We start from the raw sequence: 10,926 nt of genomic DNA on the forward strand, positions 1-10,926 counted from the left end.
GCTTTTGTGTGGAGCAGAACACAGGCAAGCCTTGATCCTGGGGCTGCTTGTGTGACCTCACAAGTTGTCATAATAAAATTGGTAAAATTGATTTTATGGAAGTCTGGAAGTCATTAAGCAATTATGATAGATTCAAAAAGCCTTAAAAGAATTACCGTGCAACTTAGATCTTAGAAGAGGTATCTCTTTGGAAATGTTAAAGCCTCTGAAGAGTAGAAAATAGATTTGTCACCAGGGTGCATCCATCATGAATTCACTATAGTGTGACGAGTGTAGTCATTGTGCATTTCCATGTTTAATAATTGATTTGTTTTCCCCTTCGAGAATGGGACACCCTTCTTGCTACTATTGTACAAAACTGACAAAACCAATTTGCGACAGCAGACAGATACAAAGCGTTTTCTGAAATGCGTGTATATCTGACAGTGTAACTACAAGGGAAGAATAAACTTAGATATAAATGGAAATTAGCATGTTAAAACCTGTTGTTCAAGCAAAAAAAAATGGAATTCTGGTAACTGCAAAAGGTCAACACCCAGTTGTCCTTTTCCCATGTACTAGGTGCTTTAATCTATCCTGACTTAAGGATTATTAAATTATTAAAAACTTCTGACTTACATTATTAAAAATGAAAATTTGGCTGAGATGGGCTAAGATTTCAGAAAAAAAAAATGTCTCAAGGCTTCCCTGACTTCAGCTGTCTGTTGCCAGACACAAAGTCCTGTTAAATTGTGCAGCAGAGTTCCAGGCTGCTGCCAGCATGCTGTCTAGACAAACGCCTGATAGGAAGTGTGATGTGACTGTTTTGTTCATCAGGTGGACTCTCACTACTGCCCCAGCTGCCTGGAAAACATGCCTTCAGCTGAAGCCAAGCTGAAAAAGAATAGGTAAGGTTGCTTTGGCTTTTTTTATCAAGACTCCCTATTTTAAACAACTCCTTTGTTAATACCTGACTGTGTGTATCTATTCCAAAACTACATCGCTTCTTGTTAACTTTTAGTCTGTTTTGGGGAATAAGTGTCTTTCCATCATGTATCACATGCTCTTTATGTTTTATTTTTTTGGTGACCTGCTCTCATAATACAAAGAGTTTTTTAGTATCTCCTCGTATTTCTCACTGTTGCCATTCTTATGTTGGCTCTGAACCCCTCTTGTTCCCGTTGAGGGCTCTTTTGCCCTTTTTTCCTAATGCTGTTGCATAAGATAAAAAGGTCTGTTAGTTTAATCTTGATTTGCTTGTTGAGAGTATTTTCCTCAGCCTGGGACCCTTGTCAGAGCCCTGTCTTACAGGCTTTCCTCTTTACAGGTGTGCTAACTGTTTTGACTGCCCGTGCTGCATGCACACCCTTTCCACCCGGGCCACGAGCATTCCTGAAAAACCAGCCAAGACTACCATGAAGAAAGCATATTACTTGGCCTGTGGATTTTGCCGCTGGACTTCCCGGGATGTTGGCATGGCAGACAAGTCTGTCGGTAAGTGATAGTCAAAGACAGAAAACTGAGTAACAGCAGGAGCCCGGTATGTGTTTTGAAGGTAACAGATAACCGAATTAGTTTCTGGCTGTATGATATTACGTATATCTATCTAGGTTTTGAGTCACAGTTGGAAATTCACAGGAAAACGGTTTGTTGCTGAAGTCTTCTTTGAAGAGCTGAGATGAGTTAGCAGAACATGTGAACCACTTCCATGCTCATGCTCATCCTGACTAGTGAGAAAGCTGTCGAACAAGGGGCTTTTTTTAGTTGGTGCACTCTCCCCACAGTTGAGATCTTGTATGTGTACTTTCAGAGTCATTGAAGCCACTCAGTCTGACAGCATAAACATCTATTTTATTTTCCATCACTTTTGTTCACTTAGGCTTATTCCAGAGTTGCTAGTCAGCGTTTGTACTTGTTTTTTATCTTCACGACAGCACTGGAACAAAGCTTTCATCTATTTCTTGGTGCATAAGATATGCAGAAAATATCTGTCAGGCTCCAGAAATGGGGCTGCATAGACCAAGCAGATCCTCTGACCTCCAGTGTTGATGTGGCTGAAGAGTGGGAGCTGAAGATGCAGAGACATGGGCAGCCAGTAATAAGAGACTGTTCTTGTAAACTCATGTATCCTGCTAGGTGCTATCCTGAGTATCTCTTCAAACAGCAGTTGTTTAAAAACACAGTATAAAAGCTGGTGAAGCTCCTTCAGCCCAAACTTGCCTGTGAAAAGCTTTCAGAGGTGTATATTTGTGCAAGCATGATCTTAAAGAATTCCAATGGTTAAGTGTAGCAACAATAAGGAATGTCATACTTCATTAGTCAAACCAAGATAGTTGGGTGTTAGGTGTGACTTCTGTGTGGAGTCTGGAAATCTTCTCCTGAGGACTTTCTGTGTTTTTTCTCTTTTTCGTGCAGCTAGTGGTGGCTGGCAGGAGCCGGAGAATCCTCACACACAGAGGGTGAGTGAAGGGGAAGGCCATGCTTAGGCTGAGACATATCAGCTAGAAAGAGCTGTTAGAGGCACCGGGCCCTCTCAATTACTTTTTCTGCATCTATGTAATCCTTCAGATACCAGTTCCAGTTCCTAATCTCCACCCTGACTGAATTCAATGGAAGGAAGGCCTCTTAAAGGCTCTCCTGCGGATATCGCAGTATAAAATCTCCTTTTCAGAAGAAACTCAGTTGAAAACATCATATCTAATAGTGCTGTTAAAACGACACCAATGAATATGCTGCGTATGTATGTGAAAAAAGCTGTTTTCTGATCAAGAGTGTGTCTAGGATCTGGAAAACAGCATTGCACCTTTACTACCCTTCCCTGTCACCTGTTAGGGCTCTACACTAAATGTGATCAGCCTCAGGGTTGATGCTGTTTGCTCCACTAATCCAAATTGCTCGTTTTTGGCCATATGACAGTCCAGTCATGGCAAATGCGTGAACAAAACCTCAGTTGCCTGACAGCCAGGCAAGAATTGGACACTGCTTTCCGATAGATGTCATTCTGAAAGGAGGGTCAGTTTGTCACCCACAGTGTGGGTTAAGACATGTTAAGACACACAGGTTTCTTTAATGTGTATGCTTCAAAATACAGCTAGTACTAGGAACAGAGTGAAACAAGTAGCAGAAACCCCAGCTTGTTCACAAGCGAATACTGCAGCTGATCTGGCATTTGTTCCCCATTCACTGGGTATCTGTTCCTTTTCATCCCTCCAGATTAACAAACTGGTTGAGTACTACCAGCAGTTGGCTCAGAAAGAGAAGATTGAGCGGGACCGGAAGAAGCTGGTGCGACGCCGAAACTACATGCCCCTGGCCTTTTCGGTGAGCTGGGTGTACTGTGCCTCAACATGGAAAATTAGATAGTTGGTAGCATGATAGGGCTGCTCAGATTTTTTTTTTTACTGAGAACAAGAAAATGCACTAGGGCACATAAGTTTAGGGACAAGTAGTTTTAAACCCATTATTGTGTATTACGTTGCCTCTCTCTCTAATAGTCCTCTCTCATAATGCCAGAAGGGTTTATATTGCCATGTAAAGGAATATGTTATCCAGCAGTGAAATGCAATGCAACTGCAGTCACAATACCAGTGGTAGCTCTTCCTCAGGACAGTTGCATACCACAGCTCAGTAACAGATCAGGATTGTCTGGCACTTTTCTGCATAAAGTCTCAACTGAAATTAACCTTAGACTTGGTTGTGGCCTGAATGACTTGTTTATTGCAACCAGCAGGTAAATCCTTACTTTGTTTAGCTGGGTGACTCTGCATATGCTTGCTACTTCTCAATTAACTGTGCTTGCTCTGTGCCCTTGCTTGTGTCTTATGGCTGCATTTTTTGTCTCCGTTGCTACCTGCTGCTATTTTGGGGGCTGTCCACAGCAACACACTATACACGTAGTGGTAAGTCTTTTCACGGTTTCTGCTGGTGTTAAAGCTCTGATGGTACCAACTGAAGGGCAGTAACAGATCCTACTCTTCACCTTGCCTCAGGGCCTCTGACTTGGATGTGCCTAGAACAAAGGCATCTGAAGGCTAACTAGTTTTAGAAGGTAACGTTTGTTACAAAAAAAAATATTTTTTGTTAGCTTACAAACAAGGCAGTGTCTTTGGGTAAGTAATGCACACTTGAAAAGCGGTCCTTCACAAAGTTGGGCTGAGATGCAGTCGTGTGTCTGCCTGAGGCAAATGGCACTAATGCGAGTCTTCTGATCCATGAAAAATCACTAGGGTAGGCTGATGCTGAGATTTCTTATTTGGTCAAAAGTCAGGTTTTCAGTCCTGCCCAGAAGGAAGATTTCTGCCTCCAAGCACCCTGTGTACAGTTCAGCTGTAGAAAGCTGAATAGCTCAGCTATTCCTGCCAATTGGTGGTACCTGGTGAAAGAGCCGTGTAGGTAATGAGACTCGTAGGAGGCTGAACTTTCCAGCTGCTTCTAGTAGCGCTACAGAGCATTTCAGATGGATGTATACTCATGTCGACCCAGTTCTTTTGGCAGTTGAGCTCTCATTCTGCCCCACTTGACATGCAGTTGCTCTGAAGAGAAGATCAAGGGAAAATGTGTCAGTAGTGCAGGCTGGTGATTTAAGGAAAGAGCAAAAACTTTACAAGCAGTAGCCTCATCTGTCTCTCCCTGTCTGCGGTGTGGTGGTAATTGTTTTCTCCTTACTAACGGTTTGAGCAGAAAAAAAAATCTTGGGAAGCATTGAATACCTTTCCCTTTTTGCTTTCCTTTGCTTTTCTCCCTGTGCTTGTCATGCAGCTCAAAGGATGAGTTTGCAGTAGTTCTTTTTGTCCTGGCAGGAAGCAGACCTGAAGCTGACAGTTCCTTTTTACCTTGTAGGACAAATATGGCTTGGGAACCAGGCTTCAACGCCAGAGGCCCGGAGCACCGATCAGCGCCCTTGCTGGACTCTCGTGAGTCTCAGGGTTGGTGTTGTCATTGCGGGAAGGATAGGAGGTGTAGACAAAAGAGCAATAAAGCAAATTCAGAAAGATGATGAGCATATTAGCAGACAGCAGTGAAAAGAGCTTGCTTCTTTGGAGCGTTAGAGAGATGTCAAATCCTCAGGCATCTCTGTGCAGCAGCTCCAGATGTTTTGCTTTCTCCTGATAGAAACGAGTGACTGCTCATGTCTTTGTGCAGTTACAGTTGTCTTGCAACCTCAGTTCTTGCTGCCTTCTGTGTTACAATGCAGTTACTGCTGTTGATATCTGTCAGAGCACGCGTGCTGTATTTTATGACTGAGTTATCCCTCACTTTGCTTCAGCCTGAAAGAAGGGGAGGACCAAAAGGAGATCAAGATTGAGCCAGCTGATGCAGTGGAAGAAGTGGAACCTCTTCCTGAGGATTACTACACAAGACCAATCAATCTGACAGAAGGTAAGACCTTAATTTTATGTCACTTTTTGCCCTTATATTTTATAACATAGTGCCTGGAAACTTGTCAGTGGGGTTCCTATTGGCCGAGGTTTTAGTAATTTTTATGCTGGGATTGAAATGGTGGGAAATTTGTGACTTTTTAAATGGTAACTTTGAATGCAGCCTCAGCTTCATGTTGTACATAGAAAACTCAGAGCCAAATACGTCAGGCCTCTTAACGGTTGTTTCATTTTCTTGCTGATGTTAATTTCTCTGCATGTGAAGTGTCAACTTTTGGATGGAGAAAAGAGCTGATGTCCTTTTGCAAATAATAGCAGGAAATAAGGAAGTAGCTGAGCTACTGGGGTGTTGGAACCAAAACTGACCTGTTAAGTAACAATTGCGCATTACTTTGACATCAGCTTGGAACCACTTGCGTACACTTGCCAGTTGTTTAGCTGGCTCATGATTTAATCAGTAAATGTTGTAAATTGGTCAACAAAACTTGGGAGCAAATGGGATAAAACAGCAGGTACAGGAAGCAATGTGGACTTCGTGCTGAGGTGGCTCTAAGTAGGACAGATGTTCTTGGTAGTCCTGCAGGCCTACAAAGTCCACCAATATTAATTAATTCATTAAAGGTGTATGGAAAGGGGTAAATCATCTTGGTCTCCTTTTGTTGTGAGACTGTCAGCATTGTGAGAGTATGATGCTGGTAAAGACGACAACTTTCTTGGTTCCCTGCAGCGAGGGAAAGGCTGCCAGGTGGCTCACTGCCCGTTAGACATTGGGGACAGTGAGGAGCCTGTTTTTTGGGAGACACCCGTGGGAAGTTTGGCAGCTGGAGTTCCTTTCCTTCGGAACTATGCAGTATGCGTGAGTCTGAATTACGCAAACTCCTTGCTGAGAAGCTGTATATTGTACTCGTGCAGCACCCAGCTGTGAGGGTAACAAAGCTATGAAAACTCATTTGCCCTTGGCAGGGAAAGAACTTATTTTCTAGATGATTACAAAATTCTGTTTCTACCCTCACTAAGCTTTGAATAGAGATCAGGGTCCCTTCTTCTCCTGGGTTGGCACTGATGTTGCTCTAGTGTAACCGTGCCCAGGGGCAGCCTTTTATACAACTTTTACCTTCCATTCACTCGCTGCTAGAAACAGTGATACGTGCCAGTGGCTTTTGTATTATTGGGAGCAGACGAAATTAAGTTTCTTAGAGATTGTAGCATGTCTGCACACAGTGCACAGCATACTTGCTCGTAGGCCACTGCATGTGTACAATCTAGCTTGAGGTTCAGTGCCTGAGACATTAATTTGGTCTTGCTTTCTGTTGTGCACCCAGTGACGACTCTGCGTCAGCGTCTGCTGCAGCCTGACTTCCAGCCAATCTGTGCTTCCCAGCTCTACCCACGTCATAAGCATCTCCTGATCAAACGTTCACTGCGCTGTCGGGTAGGTAATTAAATACAAAAAAAGCGCTTTTTCTAGGCTCACAGAACTTGGATTGTGGGAAATGGGCTGTATATTTTTTTTTTTTTTTTTTTTTTTTTAAAGAAACTGCTCGAATGCTTCTGGTGGTTGAAAGTTCTCAACCAAATTGCTGGTAACAGCACTAGGGGATGAGGGAAGCTGTTGCATTTCTGACATGATCAAGATTGTGAAAGGGAGACAACATTGTCAAAAATGCATAAAGATACAAAAGTGCATTTGTGTAAGGGTCTGTGTGCTTAGCCAGAATTTAAAAAATTCTGCTACTACTAAAGACAAAAGTCAAGTCAGCAAACAAAATATTGGTGAGAGGCAGTGCAGAATACTGAAGATGCCCTTAGAGTGATGGCAGAAAGAGGATATTTCAGAGGAGAAAAGCAGAGAGCTGAGAAGTGAAGATAGGCAAGAATTAAATCCCAAGTTCTGCTGTTGGCTTACTACATGCTCTTCAGAAAGTTGCTTGCTTTCTCAGTGAAACACAAATAGTTATCTAGTTCCCGGAGTAATAGAGCAATATTCTAATAAGTATTTAAGATGCAGAATGCTTTGCCAATGCAGAGTATTTTCTCAGAAATCTGTAATGTCAGGCTGAACCTATATTTGAAGAGTAGCCTACAAGGAGATCAGCCTTGAGTTCCAGCTGTTTGTTTTTTTTTAATGGATTCTGGAGCATAAGACAAAGGTCTTACAGGTATTTGTGCCTTCTTCCTGCTGCAGTCAGTGAGTGTCTCAGTATTTTTAAGCCGGGTTCCAAATTTCATGGTTCTGAGATTGCACTGATATTGCTAGGTATGACACTTTCAGGTTATCAATAACTTGACATAGCAATGGCTACATACACTGCAAGGTAGTTTGTGTCTGTGCTGTGCTAGAGGCCAGTAGTGCTGTGGCTAGTGGCACGGTGCTTGCAGCTCTGATTCTTTGGTTTGTGACTGCACACTGTCTTTGTGTGCAGACTAAAATATCTTTGTCTCTAGAAATGTGAACATAACCTGAGCAAACCAGAATTCAATCCGACATCTATCAAATTCAAGATCCAGCTGGTTGCTGTGTAAGTAAGATATGGGGATTGGGGAGAACAACTGCCTCTCCATGCTTAGTTAATGCATTCTACTTTCATTTCTTTTGTACTCTTGATTTGACCTCTTATATGATTGTGTCATCTCTTAGGATGGCATAATCACCTTTTTAATATATTCAGCTTATCTGTAGTAGGTTTGCTTCCTGATCTTCTAAAAAATTTGCTGAAGATTTTAGCAGTTTGGAAAAGGTCCCACACAGTAGCAGGAGTTTGTAGGATTAGGCTTATATGGCAAAAGGGCACTACATTTTTTTTGTTAAATGTAAGCTAATAGCATTGAGCAAGTTAGCTGGATGTCTGTGAAAACATCCCTCTACTTCAAGAGGTAGGTTATAGACACCAACACAGTCCATCACGGTCATTTGTTTTGTTCTTCTTTGTAGTAACTATATCCCTGAAGTGAGAATCATGTCTATTCCCAACCTGCGCTACATGAAGGTCAGTATTTTTTTTGCAGAAATGTCTTAGGGTGAGGCACAGCCAGGAGGTGCAGAAGTGGGATCTTTTTGGAAAATGACACGGTGTGATGATTGCTGCCTGAGGGCTTTGCTTAGTCCGTTTGGAGAGGGTGCAGTGTTTAAGGGAGTGGTCGGAATATCACTGCATGTACTTGTCACTCTGCAGGAGTAGATTACCATGCAGTGTGATGTGTGGCACCACAAGCACACGCCAGTATCTGAAGAATAAAAAGCATGGAGTGGAGATCTTGGCTAGATTCCAAAGGTGTATTTCTTATATTAAGAAAGAGTGCTGCATGGCATTGGCACCTTTCTTGTGGACTGGGGGTGTTCACTATCCATCCCTTGAGTGTATGTGATACAATTTTTGAAGTGTTGATCTGTCACAGAAGATGGTGGTGCTAACAGTAATGATGAATTTTAGAGTAATTGCTTCTTGAACTGTGATTCCTGAATCTCCCCAGGAGAGCCAAGTCCTTCTGACTCTGACCAACCCAGTGGAGAACATCACACACGTCACACTGCTGGAGTGCGAGGAGGGAGACCCTGACAACATCAACAGCACTGCCAAGGTATTGTACCCTCCTTCTGTGCGAGCCCAAGCCTCTTCTAAGGTTTTCCACTCTCATTTAGCCTTCCACAGGTCACACTTCTCATATGTCCTTCGGTCTGTGCTGACAGTGTTCTGTTTTCCTCCTTGGAGCTTAAAAGACTGTCACCAGTGTAAACATCAGATCATAAAGTGTTTTGAAATTATGTCTCTTCATTGAGATCCAGAACCCAAGGGAGAAATACACGATTTCACTGGTAGAGTGGTAACCAGGTGGTACTAGATTGGAGCAGAGCCCAGGATCTATCACTTTTCTGTTAAACTGTAGCAGCCCTCAGAAGGGGAGGGCGCTGTCCTGCTTACAGTGTAGGTGGTGATCAGTGCTGAAATCTTCTTCTCTTTGTGCTCTGTTTCAGGTGGCAGTTCCTCCCAAGGAGCTTATCCTGGCTGGCAAAGATGCTGCGGCAGAATATGATGAGCTGGCAGAGCCTCAAGACTTCCAGGATGACCCTGAGTGAGTGTTGTCTGTTCTGTGGGGATCCTGTCCCTTAAATGCTTGGCACTTCAACCAAGTAACTCGCTCTCTGTCTTCAGCGTGTTTTGAGGATTTTGAGGGGGGTGTCTTTTGCTGAGGTAGTGGTGTGGTCAGAGGTTAGCAATGCAAGTCTTTCATTTTCTGCTTGTGGTTTGGATATTCAGTGAACATTTGTTCCCTTTGAGGCAGTCTGTGCTGTTCTGGCAGGTGGTGGTACCAATTCTTTTCAGGGATACTTGGTGTAATCCTTTCCTTGGCAAGCAGAGGGTTCGTGGTAGTGGTGAGAACTACATAGTAGGGTGTGCGACAGACTTGCCTCCAGCCTTCAAAATAGAGCCTGTTCTGCAGCCTCTTACAGAACAACTGGAGCTGTATACTATGGCCCTCCCCTGTTGCACAGCTGTTCTAGCAGGACATACTCAAGCCATAAACTGAACATCCATGTTACATGGTATCAGAATAAATCTTTTGGAACAATTGTTTGAGAATAAATCTCTTGGAACAATTGTTTGAGAACTTGGCTGACCCAGCGTTCTTTTGTTTTCTGCCTTGCAGCATTATTGCCTTCAGAAAAGCCAATAAAGTGGGAGTTTTCATCAAGGTCACCCCACAGAAAGAAGAGGGTGAAGTGACCGTGAGTTTCAAGATGAAGCACGAGTTCAAAAACCTTGCTGCTCCAATCCGGCCCAGTGAGGAGGGCGATCACAACTCTGAGGTCATCTGGCTTACCCATCACGTGGAGCTCAGCCTCGGTCCAGTGCTTCCATAAATGCTCCCAACGCTTGCGCCCCGACAGCCGGCTGCAGGATGGACTGTCACAGTGAAAAAAGGACCTGGTGAAACGTTCTGCAAGAGTTCCTTTGTGATGTGTGGGTGTGTGCCACGGGCCCCAGCCAGGCTGTGAGAGGTGGCTGAGGGTGCTGTGGTTTGGGATGGTTTGTTCTCTCTCCTCTTGTCGTAGTGCCCACTAACTACCGCTCTGCTTCCCCACACCACCACAGGCTAGTTTAACTTGTAGCACGTGTTTCAGCACAGAGAAGGTTTCACTCACTTTCTCCAGAGTTGTACTACACCTGGCTGAATTTGGTTTTATCAACAGAAAAGAACCCATATCTGTTTTTTCTTCATGTCAGCCCACAAACCTGGTTTTACATACTCAATAGCAAACAAATTCTTTTTCACACAGAGCTATGCCCTTCCTGAACAAACGTTTTGGAAGGTGGCCACATCTGCTGCGTTATTGGCATCAGCACGATGCTTTCTTTTCTTGGTTTTCTGCTTCCTCATAGGATACCTCAGCCATGGGGGATTGGGACATATACAACCCTACCACTCTGGCATATGTAGCTTGCTTAGCCAAGGTGATAGATCTGTTTTCACAAAGGAAATGATCAGTTTGCCTTTAAACTCAAAACGTAGTGTACTGTAGTGTTCATGGATTTGACTGGCAACTGACCCTGCTGTCAGCCCGCTGCCT

The 10,926-nt window shown here is 43.5% G+C and overlaps 1 protein-coding gene across 2 annotated transcripts; it reads left to right on the forward strand.

Annotated features, from left to right (window-relative positions):
- The first annotated feature begins 816 nt into the window (after positions 1-816).
- Positions 817-10,423, forward strand: DCTN4 (dynactin 4 (p62)). 2 transcript variants are annotated; one of them, XM_010289968.1, is made up of 13 exons: positions 817-887; positions 1,307-1,473; positions 2,395-2,438; positions 3,193-3,300; positions 3,858-3,878; positions 4,819-4,892; positions 5,246-5,358; positions 6,680-6,789; positions 7,803-7,876; positions 8,290-8,344; positions 8,829-8,936; positions 9,331-9,428; positions 10,005-10,423. In XM_010289968.1, exons 1-13 carry the CDS (start codon positions 853-855, stop codon positions 10,216-10,218), a joined length of 1,221 nt encoding a protein of 406 aa, XP_010288270.1. In that variant the 5' UTR covers positions 817-852; the 3' UTR covers positions 10,219-10,423. The 2 variants fall into 2 exon arrangements, with proteins under 2 accessions (XP_010288270.1, XP_010288271.1); XM_010289969.1 differs by lacking the exon at positions 3,858-3,878.
- The last annotated feature ends 503 nt before the right edge of the window (positions 10,424-10,926 follow it).

This window comes from Phaethon lepturus, unplaced genomic scaffold, assembly GCF_000687285.1.
Source record: "Phaethon lepturus isolate BGI_N335 unplaced genomic scaffold, ASM68728v1 scaffold17016, whole genome shotgun sequence".
Lineage (NCBI taxonomy): Eukaryota > Metazoa > Chordata > Aves > Phaethontiformes > Phaethontidae > Phaethon > Phaethon lepturus.

Excerpts from the sequence above, each read along its gene's own strand:
- DCTN4 (XM_010289968.1), top strand. The coding sequence starts at position 853 with ATGCCTTCAGCTGAAGCCAAGCTGAAAAAGAATAG. Across the intron at positions 3,879-4,818 it reads AACACACTATACACGTAGTG|GACAAATATGGCTTGGGAAC; the intron begins GTAAGTCTTTTC and ends TTTACCTTGTAG. Across the intron at positions 4,893-5,245 it reads AGCGCCCTTGCTGGACTCTC|CCTGAAAGAAGGGGAGGACC; the intron begins GTGAGTCTCAGG and ends ACTTTGCTTCAG.